The sequence below is a fragment of the Biomphalaria glabrata genome, chromosome 7 (genome assembly GCF_947242115.1).
Source record: "Biomphalaria glabrata chromosome 7, xgBioGlab47.1, whole genome shotgun sequence".
NCBI lineage: Eukaryota > Metazoa > Mollusca > Gastropoda > Planorbidae > Biomphalaria > Biomphalaria glabrata.
The window spans coordinates 13,117,741-13,144,401 of record NC_074717.1 but is presented as its reverse complement, the minus strand read 5'-3'; the positions used below and the strand labels follow the sequence as shown (position 1 = coordinate 13,144,401).

General features: G+C 38.5%; 1 protein-coding gene across 1 annotated transcript; it reads right to left on the bottom strand.

The window, feature by feature from the left end:
• Window positions 1-1,473: 1,473 nt before the first annotated feature.
• Window positions 1,474-26,318, bottom strand: LOC106050317 (homeobox protein caupolican-like). Its single transcript, XM_056036484.1, has 6 exons — window positions 25,311-26,318; window positions 17,445-17,744; window positions 11,744-11,850; window positions 10,906-11,062; window positions 9,370-9,526; window positions 1,474-5,027 (listed from the first exon to the last, which is right to left on the bottom strand). Exons 1-6 carry the CDS (start codon window positions 25,398-25,400, stop codon window positions 4,411-4,413), a joined length of 1,428 nt encoding a protein of 475 aa, XP_055892459.1. The 5' UTR covers window positions 25,401-26,318; the 3' UTR covers window positions 1,474-4,410.
• Window positions 26,319-26,661: the final 343 nt, after the last annotated feature.

The following is a 26,661-nucleotide window of genomic DNA, read 5'->3' as shown; positions in this document are numbered from 1 at the left end:
TTGGCGGCGGGGCTTCGCCCCGAACTCCATTGATGAATATTGAGCTGTAAATGTCAGGAGAATACTTTTCTGCAGTGAAAAAAGCAAGAAAACGCTTTTGTCGTCGGGGCTTCGACCCGAACCCCACTTGAAATCCTAATAGCGATGCCCCAGTTGTTTTGTTTTTCACCAAAGGTTGAGAAATGCTGCTTTTTAAAAATTCTCATATATATATATATATATATATATATGCACGTTTATGCATAGGGTTAGGGTTTACTGGGCATTAGGGTTAGGGTTTGGAAAAAAATCGCCCCCCCCCACTCAAAAGTTCTGGATCCGCCAGTGCTTCGTATCACACAATCGCACTATCATAACCTGTTGACGTCATTATCGTTCTTCTGGGTGCCCAACTCCTCACTCAAGATGTCGACCCTGAAAGGGAGCTCTGTGTTGTGGGAGGGGGGGCACCTCTTGTACCTTGTGTAACACGTTCTGTTAATACCTCTTCGCCCCCTTACCCTAACCCTTACCCATCACCGCGATTTATCCCTACACCAAAGTTCAACAACACAACAGTGGGGGGGTGTGGGGGGGATTATCTGTAAGCATAACAACATTCAAAGAGGGGCAGATAAATCGTAAAAGAGTGGATAACTCTTAATCCGGAAAATATTGGCCTTTTTGTGTTGTTTTGTTCCCCTTTGAAATCCAATCGATTGATCTGCATCACACAGAGGCAAGACACAAACCAGGAGCTAAGCTGTACAACTCCTGTCTGATTGTGGGGAGACATGCATACAACTGAATTGTGGAGGCCATCGCTTCTAGATCGAGAGTAATATAGTACATTCTTCACTAAGGATTTATAGACTAAACTTTATTGCTTTTTCATAAGCTAAGATTTGTACACACACAAAACAATATAGTTAACTTTTTTTTAAAAAGCCTTGAAAACTCGCTTCTATGGAGTGAAATTGCATCAATATATTTGGGAAAACAAAAGATGCTCGAGTCTAAATTCGAACTGAAGCCTCTATGATGGAAAGCCGACCCGTTTTGCCAATAAACTAGTCAAGTATTTACAAAAATAGAAGGTTTTAATACTTCATTGTTAGTTTAAAGTTTTTAGGTAACGATCAATTTTTTGTAATAGCCTTGACAAGAATCCATTCCAAACAAAATAATTAATGACGACTAATTGATTAACTAATTGTTTTTTTGTTTTTTTAATTGATTATGTGTTGTCATCGACAATGAATAATTTGTTCAGAGTTTCAACTTGATCCGAGAATGGGAAGTGGGAGAAATAACGTGGACAATATTTTAACCAGACAGATAAAGACCCTGGGTGAGTTGATTCAAGCGAAGTAAAAAAAAAGGTATGTTAATTTAGTTCCCACTGGTCATTGTACATCTATAAGCCTCTAATAGCACAGCATGGCTGAACATAGAAACCAGGAACGAACAGAGAAATAAAAATAAAAACAATAATTCTGTTGAATAAAACGATGTTTGTATATTGCTTTTAGATACACGACATAAGGACAGCTAGTATCAGCTGTTCTTCATTGACTTGGTATTTAATACAATCATAAAGAGTTACAAAGAAAAGTATTCAAACATAACAATTAGATCCGTACTCAGGATCTTTTCAATCATAACAATTACACATACACCTTTTCAATCAGGCAAACAGTTAAACGTATTCAACTGTAACTATTAAAACTAGATCTATTCAATCATAAGAATCAGGCCTACAACCACATCTATACAATCCTACATTTAAAAGTCAGATATAAACAAATTAAAACATGACACTAACGTCAACACCACAAGAAAGGGGAAAAAAAATAACATGAAACCATCGTTTAATTGGTGGCATGAAATATATAGTTGCAAAATCAACTGATTGTGTTGCAATAGTTCAATCTCAAAAAATAAAATCATTCATTCACAACCTACGTGGTTGCAATCAAAGCAATTTCATACACCAAAAAGCGAAACGGTCATCAGTTTCTCACGAACAAAACCAATACAGTGATGGACTCAACAGTCAAAGCAACGCAGAGTCAAGGAACTCAACGTCATGTGTGTGTGTGTGTGACTCACTACGCCTCTGGTGCGACCGTATAATGTTTTAATTGTAATAAATTCTTACATATTTAATCATTTTATTTGCAACATTATCAAGTTGAAGTCTTGACGGAAAATAATTTGTTTGTTATGATAGCTAAAAAAAAAAAGATCAGGACACTACAGACTCTTACTTCCTCCCGCACTCTATGCAATTTTCGTCACATTTCAACCTAACCAAAAATCTTGAATTAAGGCAATAAAGTTGGTATTTATAATCTGCATACAGATTAATAGCAGAAATTTCCACCCCACCACCCAACGTTTTTGTTGATCTTGTTAATGACGTCAAGATTTCAAAGTCAGAAATTTTTATTTATCAATACGAATTATCGTAAGATATTGAACAATGATTTTCTTTAAGCTCAATATTTAAAATATCTGTTATTGATTCATTTCTTCTTCACTTTTTTTTCCCAATAAATAAATATATATTTTAAAAAATGTAAATAGGCCAACCTTTTTTTAACACCATGGTGTGGTCATAATTTTTTTTTTTAAGACTCCAGTACATATGGTATATTTCAATCCTCTCATATTAAGTACGATGTATCTATCATGCTGGCTACAACAGAATAACAATGTTTGAGGCTAAGTCAGAGAATTCACTTACCAGACCGTACCCTACAACAATAATAATACAGAAATACATTTCTTTATTGCAAAGTTATTCACTTCTCGTGATCTGTACAGGGTTAATTTACAATGTTAAAGTAACTCTTTACAGTACATCTCTCTCTCTCTCACACATACCTCTCTCTCTCTCTCTCACATACCTCTCTCTCTCTCTCTCTCTCTCTCTCTCACATACCGCTCTCTCTCTCTTCTCTCTCTCTCTCTCTCTCTCTCTCTCTCTCTCTCTCAATTTTTTGTCAGCCTTTCCGGTTGACATTAAATCTCGTTTATCTTTTTTCTTTGTTTTAAAACTGTTTTCTCTCTCTCTCTCTCTTGATCGTTTGCTTTTGAAAACCAAAGAAATGGCGCGAAACTAGTCGAACCAAACCCTAGCCAACTAACAGAAACAACACTGAAGTAATCACGCACTGGAGGCAACTCTAGAACAAGACGAATGAATCAATATCAACTGTACAGTCCGACTAGATGATGGAAAACTGAAAGCAAGCTAAAATTAAATTTAAAAAAATACAAATGTATCTATGTACATGCTGTTTGGAACAAAGAAAAAAAGGGGGGGGGGGTACGAAAATGAATGCAGCAGGGCGTTGAAAAAGGAGGGGGGGGGACATTTTCTTCCTTAGGGAACAGGTTCGATCCCCAGCGGACTAATGGTTGAGGGACTAATTACTTGAGCAGCTGTACAATTGTTGGTGGGAATATCAAACACAAAAAATAATTGAATACAGGAAATGACGTCATAAAATAGTATTCTCGTTAATTCTAGGATTGCACAGTCAAACATTATTGTTTTTTTTTTCTTCAGAGTATCAAGCAATGTTTATTCATAAGCTATTTATAGCCACAGCTTCACATTGTAATGAGTTGCTCTACACAAACCATTTTTTTTTCAAATGGCACACTGACGTCACAGCAGGTAAACTTAAGTCTACTATTTTTTATTTATTTGGTCAGGCCCGCTTTCCCGTAGATTGGAAAATCATGAAAAACACACACAAATTCTGCATGCGCGACTGTTTGTATCATGTTTGGGTTTATCCTGTATGGATGTATCATGTTTGAGTGTATCCTGTATGGATGTATCATGTTTGAGTGTATCCTGTATGGATGTATCATGTTTGAGTGTAGCATTGTTTATTTAATTTGAAGTTTTTGTTTTGTCTTCCCTTCTTGTTGCTTTGCTCATGTAGAGACCACAATGGACAGTGTCTACGGGATCGTATAGCTTTATGCTTCTAAGCTTCGGCCAACACCATTACAATGCAGCAATTATTATCTCGCGTGTGATCGATTAATATGCACGGGAGTATCTTTCTGTGTGGAATTATCTTTCATTAGTGCGGGTTTTGACCCAGGCAATCAATTTGTTTCGTTCGTTTTCTAATTATGTAATGTATTTGCATCAGCACAATACACTTTCAGTGTGCGTGTGTTCGTACTTCCCCGCCATTAGCGGCATTGTTTTATTTTTTTTATTGTTATGATATAATCTGTTGTAAATTATTTGTGAGAGATCCTAATTGTTCCTTCTTATTGTCCTGCTAAAATTTAGGTGCGCTGAAAAGCGCCATCTATATCCGGGTAAAGCAGATAACTGAATTGTGTTTTTTGTTTCGTTTCAACCGTTTGTAATTTTCCATTACACCAAACAATGATGTTCTATTCTCCTTCACGAGCAAGACCTACGTCACGTCTGCTGATGTATGGAGAGTCCATTCCGAGAGATCGAACAGGGGGGAAAGGATTGAAACGAGACACAGCAGAGGAGACGGACGGTCTCAATAACTTTCCGCCGCCATACGAAGACAGGGAGTAAGGATACGAGCCCCCTCCGTAGCCTAAGGGCGTCTGATACGCTGATATGTGATGAGACTGGGCGGAGGACACGGGTGAAAGTCCGTTGGGAGCCACAGGCGTTCTTCCAGACATGGCGTTGGATCTGGAGGCGTCCTGAAGGGACATGCCACCTGGGTCTGCCGAACTGCCTTTCATTCCATCCATCTTGCCGAAGCTCAGACCCAGGGCATCTTTCGGGTTGTGCTGGCCGGAGCTGAGAAAGTCGGTGACCGACCAGATTTTGGGCTTCCCGGCGTCCAAGTCCACTTGTGAGTGGTCGCCCGCGATGTAGGCAGGACCTCGAGGAAGTTCCGGAGAAAGCCGACAGTGGCTGACCTCGCTGTCGTGCGCCTTGGTTTTGGCGTCTGCTCGTTTGTCGGCATGTTTCGACGGTTCACTGCAGTCTGTCCCAACATCAATGTGTTCGTCTTTGTTGTGCTCTGTGAACATAGAAACAACAAAACGTCAATAAATGCTTTACTAGCTAATTGACCCGTCCAAATGAAGGAATACGAATTAATACGCTCTTTACTAGAAATAAGATTTTTTGTTGTTTTTTTTTCAGAACATGTTTATCCTGTACATTTTTTTAAAACTATTTTTCTTATTAGCTGACACACTCTACAAGGTAACTGGGTGGAACCCGGACACTAGACGAGTATTTCGTAAACGGCCCAAACGATTTTCCTGAAATTTGACATTTTATGAATATCTTAGGGGGAAAATATAATCTAGATAATTGGCCACACAAAAACTCTGTTAATGACTTTGTTGTAATTGTTTTCTAAGATTTTTTTTTATTTTACGGCATTGTTTTGACAAAAAAAAAGTGTGTGGGGGGGGGGAGGTGGAGAGTATTTTAGGTGTGTGTGTGTGAGAGAGAGAGAGAAAGAGAGAGAGAAAGAGAGAGAAAGAGAGAGAGATTCTGTTTAGTATTCAAGCTCATGAGCCTGAGAAGCAGGCTGACATTGACATCATGTAACCACCCCCTCCCTCTCTTTCTGCTTGATCTGACTCTCCCCAGGAGTGATACGTGTTTAATAGTTGACACTTGTCTCTTGCGTCAACAAAACAGTTTTCTGCCAACGTGGTGAAGGCAGTCTTTGGAATAATTTTAAGAAATGTGGGGATTTTCAAATGATCAGGACGAGGCGGGGTTGAGGGTTGAATCGGATTGGAGGGCGCCTTGTCAGAGTTTTTCTAAGCGCACGCGACTTTCTTTGACGACGCCAGGAACTCAGCACGCTCACGGACATCGCCACCAGAGGGCGCGATTTTTTCCAGAAGGCTGGGTGCCGCTTTCTTGTTCTATTGTCGGGAAGGGAGTTGCACAAGCAAAAGCGCCAGAAATACCCGCCGTTTTAAAGAATGCCAGATGGGGAAGTCAAGGCGCTGCAACAATGAAGGAACCCTCAGGGTGGGGAAGTTTGACGTCACGGTGGTCACGTGCATGTGGAATAATGACGTCGCCCGGCAGTTCACGATTCGTTAGAGATCCACGCGTTACCTTCCATGGGTGATCAGGCACAACAACGCTATTCTTTTAACCCATCCTGATTTTAAAGTGTATACATTATAGGGACCTGCATCATTTACACACATTTTTGCTCACAATTTTGTGGGGGCGGGGGAGGGGGGAATTATTGAGGGAGAAATAAAGCGTAAGGGGGCGCGTTGATCACAACATTTTCCATTCGTTGCATTACGCTTGGGTCTTTGTTGAACCCATCGTTTCGCCCCCTCTCTTCCGCCTCCGAATTCGCGCAGACTTGACGCAGGGCCCTCACACGAACATCAACCCCCGCTTCGTTAAGCAGACGAGAAGACGATTGAACTGCAAATTGAGACACGGTTGGTACCAGCCCAGGATTGACTATCATGGGGGTCAGCGTGTGGCCCCTGAAAACAACTTCGCAGCACTTCTCCCCCCCCCCTCTCCCCGTCTCCTCTTCCACATTTTTTTTCCAAACTATTTTACAAAAAAAAAATAAAAAAATCAAACTCTTAGAAAGCCAAACTAGAGACTGACATTCTTGTACTTCTGGACACGATCGAGGACGTCGCTGAACAATGGATGTAATGCCATCTAATTCTGGCAAGGCTTTACTAAACACCATTCATCCTAATCTTTGTATCCTTTTTTTGGCATCACACAATAAAAACAACTGGCAACTTTTAAATATTTTCTCTCTAAAACTCTCTTTTTACCACTGTCTCTTCGCCATCTCTCTTTCCCTCACCTCTCTCTCTCTCTTGTTCTCAATCATTTTTAAATTGGGCCGAATAATCCTTTTTAACAAGACGTCCTCCGGAAGTCACAGACAATAGGCCTCACGCTAGATCCCTCCATGTCCAGCTCCCGCATGAAGACCATCGTGGATGCTAATCAGGCCATTGTCGCCGCGGTCAAGTGTGAAACAACCCCCCCCCCCCTTTTTTTTTTGACCAGTGAAAACATCAAGCCGGTTGATACAATGTACAACCAGGGCAAGACAAGGAAACAGAGTAATGCTCTTGTTTTGCTATCTTGCGTTGCCCCAAGTATTGCCCTTTTTCTGCTGGTGTTGCCTCGAAATTTCGAGAGTGATTGCCTAATCTCATTGCCAAGGAGTTTCTTCTGAATTTAATTTTCATGAAACGAGACAGACTTCTTATCGAAAAGTTACAATATTTTAAAGAAAGTTCAATTCACCAATCCCTATTATCTCTCCCCGCCCCCCCCCCCATCCCCTCCGAGTCTTCCCTCTGCTAACCTATTGACTGGGCTCTTAATCTTTTCACTGGAGGATTTTTTTTTCTTCTTACGATTCCTTTGATGCTATCTTTTGATGTCGACACTTCCGGCTTCAAATCTTGGATAGGTCACCAGGAGGATTAAATCAGACTTCTGACTTTCCTCAGCAGAAGAGATGACGCAGGTTGGTGGATGTGGCGGATATCATCGACATCAGAGACGCGCCCTCCCAAGGGGGGCTTACAAGTGTGAGTTACAATCATGATTGCAGGAGATACATTAGCTCTTTCTGTCTTGGGGATTTAACAGAACAAGTGGCGAGGACATCTGGGATGTACGAGAAGATTGTAGAATGCGTACAAAAGAGACAGGAATGTGAAATGAATCTTTTCATACATTTTTTTTTTAGTTTATTTTCGTTGTCAAAGTTTTATTTTGTTGATATTATTTTTTGTAGTTCTTTAAATTTAACATATTATAAAAACCCAAAATTTTAATGATAACTGATCAAGGTACCATAGTTCTAAAAATAACTAGGCCTATTTGCGACTAGGAACAAAATGTCCGCTGATTGAAAAGGAGGGAAGGGGGAGGGGGGGGGATCATAAGCCTGCAGAAAGAAAGCCACACGAAGAAATCAAAGATGAACAATGCAGGCTATAGCAAAATGCTTTTTATCAAACTCCTAAAACTTTTCAGTTCAGATTTCTCCCAAGACAAAAGTTCAGGTGAATTGTTGTGTGTGTGTATTATCAGTAAACTAGGAAGTCCGGGCATTCTGTCGTATGTTAAGGTAACAATAAGCTATCGTAAATGTTTCCAACTTTGAGTGAAACACCAGATATTCTACAGAATGCAGAATTTTGCAGGTAATATAGATCTGACATATATAAAGAACGTAATACAAAACTAGACCAATAGATGAAATGAACTGCACAGTAGTTTCCAAAGCAAGCAGCTCTCCATAGAGTTTTTCTATAAGGGTTTTTTGGGGGGCCAGTGTCTTCACCAGGCCTCTTTATAAAGAACGCAGTTTTGAAGGACATGGTCAGCATTCTCTGGTGACTTTCAACAAGAGCTTGTTCCGATTTTTAGCTTCCGAAACATCAGTTGTCTCATTCTTTTGTGTCCGGTTCTGAGGCGAAAGATTAGACGTTGATCTTGTCGGGATAGCTTATGATAGGCGTCGCATTTCTTGTGATATGGATGAGCGCTTGTTCATTTCTCATGTATTCTGTTCACTATAAATGTCTTCATTTCTTCTGGATAGAGTGCAATATTTAATTGAGTGTTTGTTCTTCCATCTTGTTCGCCTTCTCATTGCCTTCAAGGTCAGTATGTTATTCAAATGTTAATAACTAATGATTGATCAATTTTAACAAAATGTAAAAAAAAATTTTTACCCCGCCCTAATTCAACCTTCCCGCAAAAAAAAAAAAAAAGATAGTTAAGCGAATGTATAAATGAACTGGGAGAATATAACATTCTAATGATAAGCCAATCGATCCAGACTTAGAAGACCGTCCGTACATTGTTCACTCATTTAGCTCACTCTTTATAACGAAGATAAGCGGGAATACCCGCTGACGTATTTACGTTCAAGATAAAGATTGCCTATAACAAATGTAATTTTTTAAATATCGTTAATAATAGCGGTCAAACTAGAATTAACACTGTGTGGTTAATTAGATAGTAATTTTTTCCCATCAGCTGCTAAATTTCAACGAAAATGGTTAGAGCCGCTTTCGAGAACCGTGTTCACCCAAATTCTAGTTCACGTAAATTTGCAAGCTGAATAGAGGAATTTTAAACAATAAAATACCATGTATCGAATTTAGGTCGCTATGGCTACCTAGAAAAAGGTCTAGATAAGTTACTTTAATGTAGTTTTTTGGTCCAGAGTTTCATTCATCTTGGTTTGGGATCCCAAGATATAAACCTTTGGTATCTATGTCACTGTAAATATCTGTGTGTCTATTCTTTACAAACCCAAAACAACCTCAATCACAAAAAATGGTGTAGCTACTTGTCCACGTGACATTATTTACCTTTATTGTTGTTGTTGTGGTTTTTCTTGTCATCGCCGCAGTCAGAGTTATCGTCGTCGTCATCGTCGTCTCCATCCTCGCTTCTGTTCCTGGGGGACCAGGTCATCTTGTTCTCTTTCTTAAGGCGACGCCTGGCGTTGGCGAACCAAGTGGACACCTGCGTGAATGGGATCAAAAGATTAGCAAATCAGTCACATTAAGTATGTCTCAAAGTCAATCAGTCACATCAAGTATGACTGAAAGTCACTGAGTCACATCAAGTATGTCTGAAAGTCAATCAGTCACATCAAGTATGACTGAAAGTCAATCAGTCACATCAAGAATGACTGAAAGTCATCAGTCACATCAAGTATGACTGAAAGTCAATCAGTCACATCACATATGTCTCAAAGTCAATCAGTCACATCAAGTATGTCTCAAAGTCAATAAGTCATATCATGCATGTATCAGTTTCTAATTCAATGAAAAATAATTCTTCTATCCATCTATCTATCTATCTATCTATCTATCTATCTATCTATCTATCTATCTATCTATCTATCTATCTATCTATCTATCTATCTATCACTATAAGGGCACGTTCGGATATAACGTAACGACAAAAGAGGAGGGGGGTTGGGGTTATTACGATTTGTTACAAGGGAGCAGAGGGGGGGTCTAAAGATTGTTTTACGTTCTAAACAAAACACAAATATTCAAATAGAATACAGCTCTTTTTATATCATTTTGTCATTGTTAACTCTCGTATTTATGTTAATAAGTAACACACCATGACGCGATCGCGCCGTATGACTGCTAACGCGTTTTATAATTTAAATGATTACTATTAACAGATACACTGGTTGCGTAACTTTTGTAACTTTCGTAAGCCAAAATGTTTTTCACCCTTAATTTTTTTCTTTTAAAGTTAATGTTTGAATAATAAACAGACAATAAAAAAGGTTGCACTAAAAATGTTAAAAATATTATACTGTATAAGCTACAGTATTCTAAAATATAAACACCTAAAGTATGTTTATTAACTTCTATTTATATTATTTCAATTTTTGAATTTTTTTTAAATTCTACATGCAGCTGCAATTTTAGTCAGAATGTCTCCGATTGTTAGTTTATCATTAAGGTATTCAATTACAAAGTATCTCGTGTTATAGGATACAATTGGACATATTCTACAGTCAGTCTACGTCAAAGTTCGTATCAAACAAAACTACTGTTGGCGGTCTGTAATCTTTCTTTGGTGTCTGTCTGTGTGGTACAGTTTTTGTACACAGAACTTCTCCCACTACCTATTCTCTGATCAAGTTGAAACTTTGCAGAATTATTCATTTGTTTGTTTGGTATTAAAAAAAAGGAGATATAATTCTTACAATATTGAGACATATTGCCGTAAATGTGCAGTTCTTTCCCTTTTAAAAGCTACGTGTAATTTTTTTTTGTTCTTTTGTTTGCTTGTTTTGTATGTCCACTTACTGTGGCTTTCTCACTCAATAAAATTTAAATTAACAATGAAAAAAAAAAAAGGCTAATCTTCAGTACCTGCGTCAATGTCATTTTGGTGATAATAGCCAACATAATCTTCTCTCCCTTTGTTGGGTACGGGTTCTTGATGTGTTCCTGCAGCCAGGCCTTGAGAGTGTTAGTGCTCTCCCTTGTAGCATTCTTCCGCCGGGCGTTCAGGTCTAATCCGCCATATCTGAAAGAGGGGCAGACAACAAGCATTGTGAATTGATAACAATTGAACTTGTTCCACGATCGCCTTGCTACTTTGAATACACTTAGCATTAGCAAGAGAAACAGCTATCAGCACGCTTTTGTCAAGCATGTCTATGTCGGTCAGTGAGGTTGATGCACGCTAGGACTAAGAACAAAACGAGGCTATTCGTGCTCACATCAATCAACCAATCAACACATGTGAAACAATCATGTTATATTGTCATCCCAATCACGTGACCACCCACTTTTAACATACTTCTGCTAACAACGATAAAATTATTTTAATTGTGAAAAGCGAAGGATTTATAGTTATCCGTTGTTAGCTTCAATTTTAAACCGCGACCTAAAAATATTTAGGGTCTAATTCAACTTATACCACTTATATACATCAGTCAAGTACACTTTATTTTCTTTGTTTGAGATACTAAGCAAAATAATTAATTATCAATAGTCAATTAACTAATTGTTTTTTTTAATTAATTCTTTTGTTGTCAGGTAAAAGAAACAATTGTGCACAATTTCATCTTGATCCAAGATTGGCTGTGTTAGAAATGACGTTTCCAAACTTTTTACCAGACAGACAGACAGACAGACTGACAGACTGACTGAAAGAGTGAGTTGATATACGTTTTGTAAAATCTGAAATACGGTTGGTACTCACCCCGGGCCGTAAGGATAAAATCCCATAGCGGATGTGTCGTAGAGAGATGGCTGTGTCAGTGATCGCCAGGCGTCACTTCCGTCTCTTATATTACTGCCATTGGCACCCTGTGGGGTAAAAGGAAAAATATTTTTTTTTTAAATAGATAATATAAAATGATCATGGTGCATTTTATAACATTTTTTTTTTTTTTTTTCGTTTGATGAGGTCCCTCAATATGCATACATTGCGAACACAGAAAGGTCAAGTACTTGTTCTACAAACAGAACACGTCATACGTGTAGCCAACGCTTGAATCTCTTAACAATTAAAAGACTCCGAGCAGCATTGACACACACACCGAACTCTTCACTATCTCAAAAACACAACTACAACCGCAATGATCTCGAGTTCGAATCCAGAAAAACGCCTCAATTGTTTGACTCGGAATTTTCTAAACGACCCTTAGTTAAGGTGGTTGGTCGTTGTGCTATCCACATGACAGCCTCGTTAACAGCTGGCCTAAAAATACGTGAAACACCGCAAGGGAGGGGGAGAAAGAGAGCGCTCTCTCAAGAGAGCGCAAGAGAGAGGGAGAGAGAGAGAGAAGAGAAGAAGAATTTAAGTCCTTGGTAAAGCTATCTACAATGATGCTCACATTTTAAGTAGAGGAATGACGCCAGTTTCCAACGCTTAAAAAATGATAAACTTCCAATATGCCATTAAATAATGTAAGTACTAGATGGAAAAGTTTCTAATAAACTTGTTTTAGGTTAATTTCATTTCGTTTTGTACCTTTTCGGTCGTGTGGCCCGCGACACGAGGGTCGGAAATTAAAATGGCCCGCAGTTCAAATCAGGTTGGGCATCACTGGTGTAAAGCATTCAATACAAAGGACTAAATGTCAAATCAATGAAATCTTTTTACTATAACATAATATTAGTTAATTCTAACTGCACATCATATGAGACGTTAGCGATTTGAGGAAAACAATGATACCAATAGCTTTCAATTCTAATAACTATGACTATATCTTCTATGGCATTTCAGTCTGAAGAAAAGAGATTTTCTATTTGCGAACTAGGCAAGGATAAAAATGGTGGCTTGCAAAAGACATTCCTTTATTATGACCACCACTTTTTTTTACAACAGGGCCGGCCTTAGATAATTGATGGCCCTAGGCGAAAAAAACATTTACGTACTTTTAAACCTAGTGTCCTCCAACGAAGACGTTGAGGACAAGTTTGGCTCTTTCAGCTCTTAAAACATTGTCCTCTGCGAGGCCCACACCACTAGTTTGCCTATGCCTAAGGCCGGCCCTGTTTAATATGACTATTAACCCCACTTCTTATAGGATAGTGTGAGAGATTGTGATCAAAACACCGCGCCTAGCAGGTGGGTATAAGTCATTTCAATAACAATGTTCTAGAATTAAATCGACTCTTCTAGTTTTTTTTTTCTTTTTGTTTCACCGCCACCCCCCCCTCCCTTTGTGATTTCATAAGAGAGGAGGGAATGAGATAGTCTTTGAGTCACATTGTGTTTGGTTGTATCCAGGTGATCGTGTAACTGGATTGGATCACCTAAGGGAATCATTTCATAGGTGAGTAACTGCAGCAGTGCAGCCGTCATCGGATCAGGTTCCCCCCCCCCACACCACACCTCCGCTCCTTCTGTACCCCTCCATCAACCCGCAAGCTTAAACATACTTCCCCGACCCATTCACGCAACGACTAAAAAACAACATACAATGAAGGTGTCCATTGGGACCCTGGTCGGCTTGTCAAGTGGTAGAGCCGTCACTGTCTCCTCGATGAAAGTGACCTTGCGATCATCCACTCTCCAGACCTGATGGTAAGCCTGTCTCTATAGTACGCGGGATACCTGGGACCAGATGATCACTTTTGATCAGGGTGATCATCTCTCTACCCTTTGTTCGTCTGCTGATTTCCAAGCAGAGACCAGCACACGTAAACACCCACCCCAAATACACATACACACAAGTATACCCGCACACAGTGCATGGATTTTGTTAAGGTTGGATTGACAGTATTCCGACATCAAAGATGGCCGGTCTCAACTCCCGCTGCGCCCTCTGGTGTCGACTAGTCGACTATGTAACAAGGGGATGTAACCGCAGTTGAAAAATAAATCCGATTTGACAGCATTGCCTTGATACTAGAGAAAAAGTTCACAATCTCCTTTCTTCTCCCTTAATCCCCCCCCCCCCCAACCCTCTTCATACGTCATTTAGAGATGTGACGTCACACGAATAGTCGTGGTTTATTGAACTCTGACCCTGCTGATCTTGTGTTGCATGCTCAAGATAGATCCATGCCTTTGCAAACTCCCTCTTTCACCCCTGCCTAGTTGTCTATGGCTAATCTTATCTTATAAGTTTCTGATGTTAATATTGCAGTTGTGGGATAGTCATGTCCTTAATAGCCTAGGCATATAGATCTTCTAGGTTGCAAATATTGTTTTTGATTTCTCGTTAGTCTTCTACCTTTTTATTTATCGATCTTTCAGAGAGAGCCACTATTGAATTTGTGTTTTCTGTCTGTCATAGTCATATCATATTTAACATAAAAGCGCTATTGAGTATCATGTAATGTTGTCATTGTGTTTATGTGAATGTGTGTATGTTGTTAGTATGTAGAATTATTCCCCTTGGCGAGAGAGTTCATATTGTAGTGTTAAGTACAACGTGTGTTGTGTGAGCGTGTGTTATGTAAGCGTGTGTTGTGTGAGCGTGTGTTATGTGAGCGTGTGTTATGTGAGCGTGTGTTGTGTGAGCGTGTGTTGCCACTGGCGTGTTATAGAGTACACATTATCTAGTGTTATCAAGTTTATCATAAAAACTAGCAGATTCTAACATCGTCAAAATCCTTAGAGTGCCATATCAGGGGCACGAATATTTGTACATGTGTAAGATAGGCTGGCGGTGACAAAATATTATCCTTATTGCGGGCCCCCCTTTCCAAGTCGCGGTGCCTTGGACGGTTACCCCACTCAGCAAATCCCCTCAATTTATTTTTTTTTACACTTTTAATTCCGATACTGAAATCACACAATGTTCGTTCATCGATGTATTTTTGGTTATGATTTTCTGTTTAATAGTAGAAAAAATATCCCAGACATTTCACACCTGTTCCAATTGTTGATCTAGGTCTTAAAAGAAATCTAATACAATAAACGTTGGAGACTTGCTCACCAGGTAGTGTTTTCGTAGCAGGATCAAACATTGCAAAGGTCAAGGATGTCTAACTTTGTTAATTCAGTATCGACAATGGTAAAAAAAAAGTCTATTTATACTATTCGATTGTTCCGTTGAGTGATTTATGGTTTCAATAGATCGATTGTTTGGTCTAATATATTCATCTTTATGTCAGCTCTTCTTACAATTGTTGGCGGAGGCGGGTTTCATTATGTGGGGGCGGGACTGGATGGCTCATGTGATCGTTGACCCCTAGGTGGAAAAATGCGGGCTTGCGAAACTCTACCGATGAAAAAAAAACTCTTTCTGAGAGGGACTCTGGGTGGTCAAGGGGCTTGTCACCTGTGACTGTGTTTCCGTCCATTAGATATGTGTGTATGTGTTGTTATTTTTTTTTATTTTACTTTCCTTGTAACACAGCTCGTTGGATGTACAGGATAAAAACATCGATAACACTAGACAAAGCAACACACCAAATGGTAATAGAACAGGCACATATACAATGTTAGTAAATTGTATTTGTTTTATCAAGTCAGTGGATTTAATTTAAAAATAAAATCTATTAAAGTTTAGTCCCCCCTGCATCATATATATATATATATATATATATATATATATATATATATATATATATATAAGCTACAGAATGTTCCTGCAGGTCATCGCAGGTATAGGACCACTCGTTTGAACAAATGAGTGTCCGAATTTTTTAAAAATTAAATATTACACCATTATCTCATGTCATAATGTCGAATGTCAAAATGCAGGGGCCCCAAATTCCTAGCTACATCACTGTCTGCAACGTAGCAATATTTGGGCGGTGGAGACCAATAGCTAGTTGCCACGTCATAGGTCTGTATGACGGAAACGATCTATTCTACTAAACTGCCTACAGGTTGTGACGTTGCGGTGGTGAGGCCTACAATAACGATTTGCCTGGTGGACCTCAATATTTCCTCTCATCGTAGTGGTACTCTAAACAAGTGCAACAACTCTGTGTGACAAGTATATTTAAAAGCAGGTTGAAAATAATAATACAATTTTCAAATGAAAAGCCCGAATGCATCTTTGATCAATAGTATACTAAACAGCCAATGACTTTAACTTCAGACAAACAAAAAATGCGTGGGACAAATGTCTTCCAGTGTTAGGGCTAGGATTAAGGTTAGTATCAGAGCAAGCCAGACTCAAATATGAAGGTGTCAGCTATAGGGTTGGCGTCCTAAAATCCGCACTCATCTCAAAATTCTCCGGGATTTGATCTCCGGTTCAAAATTCACGAGCTGTACTTATCGGCCTCCGCTTGCTTTTTTAAAAATATGTTATAAAAATCTTTTATATAATCTGTTATACAATCTGCTATATAACCTGTTATATAATGTATTAAAGGGATTACTTAACAGAATTTACTACATTCGAATACCAAACTCATATTGTGTCCTCTTTTCTCTTCAAGTTCACGAAATCGGACATCGACGCCGATATAAATTTATTTGTATATTATTTAAAAATTGGCATTGGATAAAATTCAAAAATAAATAAAAATACGGAAAAGAACAAGATGTGAAAATAAAACCGATTAATTCCGTTTGAAGTTGTTTATTTTATGGTTCTTTTAATCATCAAGACACTAGAATAGCAAATAGACGTGAGGTTGAAAACAAACGAATAATTTAAAATGGAGAGAGGCTCTCGAGAAAAATCACTAGACCTAGAAACATTTCAAGACAGAAGACCAAAGTATGAAGTAGCAATAATACAGTCAATATTGAACCATGACTTACTAATACAAAAACATATATTAATAAAACACCCTGAAAAAGACACAAAAGGCACATATTTTAATCCATATGCTAAGGCGAATTTACAGAAGATCTCTTTCTTTGCCATATGCTATTAGAGCATGGAACAAATTACCCGAATCAACCAAGAAAACCCAAGGACTTACTAGTGTTTGGGTTTCTAGTAAGTACATAGAACAAAATTAACATGCAGACATCAACTATTGTATAGTTTAAGCGTCTGTATTCAAGAAAATAAAAATAGTATTTAAATGTGTATTCCGTTTTACAAAATGTCAGTTTCAGTTTCAAATGTCTAAAATTGTGATATTATCATTTCCTATTTCATTTTTATAAATTTTTTACCATTTTTCTTATGGAATTATTTCCCATTAAATTTTTTAAAATTATTTCCCAATTCATTTTTTGAATTATTTCCCATTTCATTTTTGGAATTATTTCCCATTTCATTTTTGGAATTATTTCCCATTTCATTTTTTTTTTAAATTATTTCCCATTTCAGTTTTGAAATTATTTCCCATTTCATTTTTGGAATTATTTCCCATTTCAGTTTTGAAATTATTTCCCATTTCATTTTTGGAATTATTTCCGTTGATCAACGTTTTAATTCCCGTTTCACTAAACGCCAACTTGCACCGCTCTGTGTATAGCGAGGAGTTAGTGACTCGCTGGTTAAAGATTAGTGTCTACCAAACATACTCACCAATGGTGTGTAGAAAGCCGAGCCTTCTGCTCCGAGTGGCATGTACGGCGATTGCGATCCCGCTGAATACGAGCCCCCGGGCCCGAATAGATTTGAAGTTAGTGGAAGTCGTGAGTAAGACGAGAGTAAGGCAGAACTGTACTGGCAGGAGCAGACGCTCTGTCCGGTGTGAGGGTCGGTCATTACCGGTCTGCCGTTCTCACAGCAATGTTGTGTCCCTGTGCTGCCTACTGCACCTCCACTGGACGCTCCTGTTCCAGTTCTAGCCGTAGACGTAGGCGGCGAAGGGCTTCCGTTGACCTAAAAGAAAAAAAAAACAAACGTAATCATCGAATAGAAAAAAACAACAATTATCAGTGGTTCCCAAATTTTACCTTAACGGAGCACTTCGCACATTCTGAATATTTAGCGGAACACTTTTATTTTTTATTTTTTTTTAAAGATTTTAATTCAAGTGGTGGCCTACTAGTTAACTATTCCAATAGTTCGCGGAAAACCTATTCAGGCTTCGCGGAAAACCTATTCAGGCTTCGCGGGACAATGATTTCATATAACAATAATCAATGAGAAAAAATAAGTAAAGTTGTTAAAGAGTCAGCATTGATACACAATGACTTTGCCCCTGAATGTGGACTACGGGATAAAGTATATTCGAGGAGTTACATTCTAGTCTACACTCACAAGAAGCCACCAGCCTTTTTACTTCAACATTGTTATTGTTGTGACCAGGTGCTAAGGTGCTGTGTTGACAGCACAACGATCATTTTCATTAAAAGTATTCATTATTTAAATACATTGAGTTGGGCTAACATTCTGACTAGATGCACAACATACTTTAGAACACCGTAAACAATCATAGATTTAGCTCCAAAATCTCTTTCTATATAAAACACTGTAATCCATATTATTAAAACATAACAACATTTAGTTGTAGTTCTCAATCACAATCATTGATTCTCCCTTTGAAGGCTAAACAAAAAATAGGAGTAGGAAAAAGAGAGAAACAAATATTTTTTAAATGTTCAATATTTAAATTATTTCGTATTAAAAGAAAAATTCTTGAGGTTTGTCTCTAGAATTCAGATCCAGGGAACATTGTAGCTTTTTTTAAAAAAAGTTAATCTAGTTTATTTTATTATTTCCCTTGATTGTGTCTCCCTTTGATGTTACTTGTTTCATAGGTCACGAAATTTGAAATAAACATTTCAACTCTAACTCCCGTAAGAAGTTTTTTTGTTACTGTTATTATTATTTCCGTTACATTTTTACAACGTAATTCAACACTTTCCAAGGCGTAACAACTGTTGAAACTGAATATGTCAATTTTTCAATGCATCTTGGTTTCACTTTGGTGAAAAAAAAAGCATACAGTAATTTAGCTCAAACAAAAATTGCTTAAAATGAAATACTGTTACAAATGTATATTTTTAAAATGTGTTTATTTATTTAAATGAGTTAATTGGCTTCATTCCATTGGCTGAAGACGCCAAACGCTGAATTGCACGAGACGCTGTCTGCCGGAAGTTCTGATCAGATTTGTTGATTTTACCGCGCTTTTTTTCTGTCTTTTTTTCCCGGATACTTCGTCCACTCCCCCCTGCCCCATGCATATATTAAGTAAAATGTTGACTTAGTTCAAATGTGTACTCAGAATGTTTACTTTAGAATTAACACAAATTAGTGTCGATAAAAGTCATTGGATTTTTTCCCTTCTGTCTGATCTGTTTTGTTTATACATGTTTTCAAAGGCAGAACTAAGTTTTTCCTCTACTCTTTCAAACCAAATGTCAAAGTTTTTTTTTAGAGTCTAGTTATCATTAGCACAAATAGAAACGATAACAGAAATATAAATAATTCATTAACGGTAACAAAAATAGAGATGAAAAAAGTATGAGCAACAGTATACTATTATATACAAAGAAAGTTAAAGGGGAAAGAACTGGAAACTAAAATTAGATTTAAAACAAATGACAGAATAAATAAATGTTCAAACAACTGAAACTGAGATGTATACGAAATAATAAAACGAAAATGATGATGACACTACTGAGCAGGAGACAACGAAAGAAAAACTAGGTAGCGATGAAATGAAAAGTATCATTTCATTCAAACCCTTTGCTAATTATCAAAAGCAACAATAACTTAGATTTCAATATCCTCTAAAGTAGAAATGTCATACGTGAATGTACAACATACACACAAAAGATAATGCTTCAAATTTGAAGATTATTACAACCCGAGCCCAAACCTCCCGCAAGACGTTTGGAGAGGCGGCTTTCAAAGTTCGAAGCCGGGAACGTTGAGACCATCGAACGACGCAGGGCTACCTCAAGACCAGGCGGCCATCCCAACGTAATAGAATGAATTCAATGCTTTTCTCTATAAACAACCCTAAATATTTTTTTTAAAGTTCTTTATACCTATAAATAATACGCGGCACACTATTTCTGATGTTTTTAATCCATTGATTCTGGGTTTATTAATTCATTAATAGTAGCTTCAAAGTATTTGAGAATGAATTCAAAATTCCTACTATTGATTCAGACTTTGCAATCTTGCTAGTAAAAAATAAAAAGACTTTATCTCTTAATATATTCTTGGTTCTAGAAAAACTATTTCTAAATTTAAAAAAAAAACGGTTAAAAAAAACTCTGCCAGAAAATATTGACACTGTAGAAACATACAAACAAATATCACGCTTTGTGCTTCCATTTTCTTCCACTCAAAAGGAACAATAAATCCCTAGCGTTCAAAGGAGTTTCCAAGACGCCATTGTGTTCAGAAACTCGAGGTACCGGTAACCCGTTAGAAAAAAAAAAAAATCAAACCAGTCGCCCTCCTTCCAGGGACGTTACTCTCTGAGATACCTGAACACCCGGAGTTTTCTTTTGATGTGACTCGGAGTTGTCAATTAGAAGGTACAGCCAAGCGAAGAATTGGACCACTACAGGGAAATGGTTGGTCACTTTGGTCGAGCGACGTTGTTTATTGTTGCAGTTGCCTTGAAAACACGTGTGCAATAGTTGTGTGTATATGTTGTTGTTGTTTTTTTTAAATTGTGTTAGCATCAGAGATCTTAAGAAACTAATTTATCGGCAAGTCATGGCTGATCAAATGTGATCGATCACTTCCTACAAGAATGAAATGAAAACATCAGACAAATGAAAGAGATCGATAGGAAACTGTTGAAACTTGGACCGTTGAAAACAAGCTAACAACAAACAAACAATATGGTTTCCTTAAGGACATTGACAAAGATCCCAGAATATGAAACATTGGGGGGGGGGGGGGGGGGACGATGCTTAAAGTTATTGTCTAAATACTGCGTCCATTCATCTATAGGCGCATCCAGAAGGTGGGAGCAGGGTTCAGTGATGCTTGATATGTTCTATTACTACTGGATGTTAGCAAGTAAAGACGAAAATCTCAACAGAGTTCTAGAATACTGTTTGGAAGCGTTGTGCTAGACTAGGCTACGCCACCACCACGACAGATGAATGGGTGGGTCCTTAATCGGTAACAACTGCCATTTAATTAGTCTTTAATTATTTGATCTTCAGAAAAATGCTTTTTTTTTTTTTTGGTTAACGATTGTTTTAATATAAAAAAAATTATTCAGTTAGGTCTGAAAGAATAAATCATTCTCTCGAATTCCGCGCTAATTAAATAATTTGTATTAAAAGACAATGCTGATCCTGGGACAGAACAAAGTGGTACTGTGACACAAATATTGGATGGCTTAAGGGATTTAGAAACTCGTTCTGGCTGTCCTCACGATACCTTCGAGTTGCGTCCCTTCCGTCAGGCAAACATAAGAAAGGAACGACCGCTATGTTACTTATCATGGTGATGGCTTCGATTCCGAAGATTGAGTGAAGAATTTCACATTCCTACACGAGCCCCATTGTGACCAGCATATTTTGCAACACCTTAGAGAGACAAGGCCGTTGTCCACTAGAGTGAGAGAGACAAGGCCGTTGTCCACTAGGGTGAGAGAGACAAGGCCGTTGTCGACTAGGGCGAGAGAGACAAGGCCGTTGTCGACTAGGGCGAGAGAGACAAGGCCGTTGTCCACTAGGGTGAGAGAGACAAGGCCGTTGTCAACTAGGGTGAGAGAGACAAGGCCGTAGTCCACTAGGGTGAGAGAGACAAGGCCATTGTCCAATGAGGTTCTATTTAAGTTTTCTTTTTTGACTTCTGCTCCTGTCTTCTGCAAGTTTTGGGCCCCAAATGTGTGCCCGCGGCTTTAGTGAGAACTCTCCAACTGTATATTTGAGATGCCGTCTGCTGCCAGCTACTTTCCTCTGTTCCAATGAGAGCAAAGTGGCACCTGATTTGATCTTTAGTGTGCTATCGGGAGGCAACTCTGTTGCGTTGATCTCCTTTAGAAAACGCATTTAAACAAACAACCAAAGAACCAATATTGATACCGCGACACAAAATGTTCGTAATTAAAAAAATGTTTTAAAAAGCTGCTCGACTCTGTCAACATCTTTGTCCAAAGGTTTTGTTGAGATTTTCGGGGTGAGAAAATGAGAAGAAGGTCATGATAGTTTCACAAATTCATCTGTGCTAAATAAGTTGCTTACATATTGATTGCAGTTGGAGAGAACATTTCTTGTGAGTTCTTTTATCTGGTCAAGACGGGAGGGGGAGATGTGAATGAAATGAAGATAGCCACTAAATGAAAAGTCAGACTGGGAGGTTAAGCCCGAGAACTATGTGTTAGTCCACATTGTAAAGACTAAAACAACGTACTATATAAACATGTATCATTTGTACATGTCCCTTAGAGATCGACTTCTTCAAAACTTGGCTTCTTGTTTCTATGTACAAACTTTGACGGCATACTTTCAGAGTCAAAAAGTATTTGGAAATAAGTTGGTCAAATCAAAAAGTTTGAAACAATTTAAATTCTTGATTTCAAGCTGAAATTTCGCAGATTGTAGTATGGCCTAAATGGCATGTTAGCTAAGTTGGTAGAGCGTAGGGTCAATAACGTAAAGGTTGGTTCTATCCTCATGCTGGTCAGTATTGTTCTATCCTCATGCTGGTCAGTATTGTTCTATCCTCATGCTGGTCAGTATTGTTCTATCCTCATGCTGGTCAGTATTGTTCTATCCTCATGCTGGTCAGTATTGTTCTATCCTCATGCTGGTCAGTATTGTTCTATCCTCATGCTGGTCAGTATTGTTCTATCCTCATGCTGGTCAGTATATTGCTATGCTCATGCTGGTCAGTATTGTTTCTCTTAATTTTTCAATGACACCTAAAATGTGAATATTTATTATTGGAGCATAAAGTAGGTATCGAATCTTTTAAAATGTGTATTACATGTCATTAACAGGTAAAGTAATAGGTCAAGTAACAGGTCAAGTAAAAACCTGAACATGAAACAGTCTTGAAAGTCTCGCTAGAAACCTACGCTTGGAAAACAAAGTGTTGTAGATACTTTTTTTTTCCTTTCAGATTTACCTCATTCTAATTATGTTAATTGTTATTAATAAAATAACGCTTAAATAAGAATTAGCGTCAGATTAACATCGTCTCATTAAACCCTTTCATTTCTTCTTTAATTATTCTGGCGGGCGCAAAATTAAAACTCCCCAACCGGCCATGAGCAGCACGATTGAGTTCATTAAGAGACTGACCTGTCCACTACTTCCCATTGTCCAACCAGTATTGGTCTGACGATAGGTCTCTACCCTAAGTTATCCATTAACCTACCAAGTTTGTTTTGTTCTTGGAGGGGGGTGCAAGGGGAGAGGGGAGGTTATGGCCCAGTTACTCGCCAACAAATTGAAGTGTCTGAATATACTCTGTATCAGTTCTGTGTGATGTTGAGTACTAGAGTGTGAGTGCTCATTGTATTACGTGTGGACGTTTCAATGACTATAGGATACAATGAAGCGGTGTAGGAAACTGTATTCAGCAGGCACGAATTCCCCACACAAAATAAATAAATAATAATCTTCAAGCTATCATGCCTGTGTAACGTTGTTTTAAGAAGAGCAAACAAATCTCTCAGAGTTGGCTTTGATCTTAGTGTTCATAATATCCAATACTAACCAGCCAATGATGACACTGGCATACTGGTAGAATAACATTTTTTAAATAGAAGGAATATGCACCACAATATTTGACCCTTCTTACCCTTTTTTTTTCTTCGGTATTTCATAGTGAAAATGAACAAATCAGAAAATATTTACCCGTAATAGAATAAAAATGCTTAAAATAATGGAGAATTAAATATCAATGACATATATATTTCTTTGTACTCGAGAAATAGAAAAGCCAAGATTTAAACGTTAGAACTAAAGTCTGTGGATTTTTTTTAAACTAGAGTCTTCAGGACAATGACTAACACTTATGAACATTAGCTAGAATGGTGGGCTATGGCGTTAGATAATGTGGATAGCTGTAAGAGTCAATCAACAAGAATCTGATTTATAGTAGAGTCACCAGGACAATGACTAACACATATGGACATAAGCTAGAATGGTGGGCTATGCTACTAGATAATGTGGATAGCTGTAAGAGTCAATCAACAAGAATCTGATTTATAGTTCGCTGGGTTTAACAAAACATTTTCTTACATGTTTCGGATATCCTCTCAGAATTGAAAATTATCATAGCCCAAACTTCTCACACGATGCCGGGCGATGCGGTGGGCAGGGTTCAATCCCTGTACTAATAAGACGACAGTCCAGAGCGCAAACCACACGACATTACATTGATCTCCATGGAATAGAGGGTCGGATTTAAGACGTTGCAAGACTGTACAGTTACACAGGGTCTCGCCCTTAAAGGGGGCATTCACATTTTAAAAATCTACACTTTTAAAAATTAAATTTGTTTAGTAAATTAGAAAAAAAGGGGAAATAAGCTTAAACATACACATAGTCTATTTCTTTCTTCCCAAATGACTTGCTTTTTGGTTTATTTATAGTTTTGTGTGCATTTCTATTGAACCATGAACAGGACAGGAGTCTCACAAACATCCTGCTTAGGGCCTCCATTTATAAAAATCTACGCTGATATTAAAGGACGCCCCTTACCATATCCCCCCTTCCATTTTTAGTACATATTATTGATATATATCTCAAGTAATTAAATTAGTCTTTAAAGGGTCATGTAGCTCTAATTACATATTACAACATAATTACATAATTGTTATTTGAGTAAACAATGTTTTCAAAAAAAAAATATGTATACAATAGTCTTAATACGTTTTCAAAACTTACTAGGCATACAACAGAATTGATACATACATGTTACACATATCATTTACATATCTTCAGCTTGGAAACATGTAGGAATTTGAAGCACCAGTCACAGGCAGCAAAACCGCGACAAAATGTCATCTAGTCCCATGGAACCGATTCACAGCGTGCCGTAGTTATAGCATCACTGGATTAAATATTGTGAAAAGAGGAAACTACTGTTCTATTTTTTTTTCCTGCTTTATAGAAATATTGAATTAATGGAAAGAAATAAAGATAATAGCTGGTCTGGGGCTAGATGGTGAGCGAGTTCCAAAACCTTGCAACCGTGTATAAAAAAAAAGGTTCACCTGAGCCTGATTTTTACAAAGGTGGTCTTGTAACTAAGGAAGCGTTCTCGAAGTGCAAAGGTCTGTGTGGGACATTTGCGGGCCATTAATTCCTCAAAGATACAACATAGTTTCATAAAACGATTACTTATCATTTAAATATAATACAATAACTATAGATATCAATGTTAAATAGTACACTTCGTTGACAGAGGAGTGTCTCTTTGTTGTCATTGGGCCGTGACACTAAAAAGAAAGTCACAGAAAGATGGTTTTATATTAGCACTAAATGTAACAATGAAAATGTATCTTACCTGTGGCGGAGTAGGTAGCCCTGGGGACCCCACAGGAAACGCCGCTGCCAGGTGGCCGTAAGACATGTTCAGTCTGTCCGTGCTGATCATTCACGGGGCGAAGGTAGAAGTCGAGGAAGGGGGGGTTTGAGAAGGTGAACTCGGCAAGTGAGGCGCAGGCCGACAAGTCTGCTGAAGTGACTAGAAGAACTTCGTCGACTAACCTTGGAATTAGCAGAATCCGTCCCCCACAGCTTCGTGAGTTCTTGTCCAGATAATCTAAGCAGACAAACTCCTCACCTTGAAGCACAAAGAATATGAAACGGGTTCGCGACTTTTGTCCATGTTTTGGTCGTTACGAGCTTGACCATACGACACACTGGACCGTCCTCCTTGCAGTGATAGGAAAGTAGCCTGCTCCAAGTGTTTGAAGAAAACCATCACACAAGAACTAATGCCATTGCACTATCTCCCCTGAAGGGTAGATCATCGCTGGAATAGAACAGAAAATCTAAAACACCAGACTTGATCCTCCTGGGTGTTCAGTGATTTAAACTCAGAACAAACAGGCTCTCAATATGAGCGCTAAATGCATGAACGTTTCCTGGCTTCACCTCCAGGCAAGATTTTTTTTTGGTTAGTTACCAGCTCACACTTGCAGCTCGCGCGTAGGTCTGCACTACTCAACACGGCTTTACCTTCTGCTTGTTAACTTAAACTCTCTAAAAACAGACACATTATAAAGCACGCGTTTTGTTTTCTCTTATATTTCTTCTCTTGTATTAGCTTTCAGCCGGCTAAAGAATATCTCCCAGAATATGAGTTGTTGTTTTTTTTAATAGGTTATTTATTTATTTGCTCACGAGTAGGTTTAATTTTTTTTTTTTTAGGTTGTCAAAAGAGCGAATGCTAGCAATCAGAGAGATGGGTAGACTGTTAACACATGTGGATAGCTGGGGTGACGAACATCAGCCAGCGCCTGCATCCCGCCACGGATTTCAGCTGTCTTATCACAGCGCTCATTAATATGAAATTATCTGACAAGTCAATAGAGGGGTGGCGGAAGGCGGGCTTAGCACAGCAGCGAGAGGCCACTTTTGCTACCGGATCTCTATAGCGTCATCGGCGTTAAGCCACGCCCACTCGTTCCGACCCTCCGTTTGCTTCAGTTGTGTATGTGTGTGTGTGTGTTTCACTCTCTCTCTCCCCTTTCTTTATGGCGAAGAGGAGGAGGGGGGGCAGGGTGGTGAACTGGTTCACGCGGTGAGGGAGGTTGTCTGGCTCGGTTGGTTGTTCCTGGCTGGCCGGGACGTTGAACAGCGCTCTAACGGTCAGGAGGATCATCGATTACACGCTTTTCACGCTAACTGGT

Bases quoted from the DNA above. Each gene is read 5' to 3' on its own strand.
- LOC106050317 (XM_056036484.1), bottom strand. From the start codon at position 25,400: ATGATCAGCACGGACAGACTGAACATGTCTTACGGCCACCTGGCAGCG. The intron at 17,745-25,310 runs GTAAGATACATT...TTTTTCTTTTAG, and splicing joins GGCTACCTACTCCGCCACAG to GTCAACGGAAGCCCTTCGCC. The intron at 11,063-11,743 runs GTGAGTACCAAC...CCCCTCTTTCAG, and splicing joins TTTTATCCTTACGGCCCGGG to ATATGGCGGATTAGACCTGA.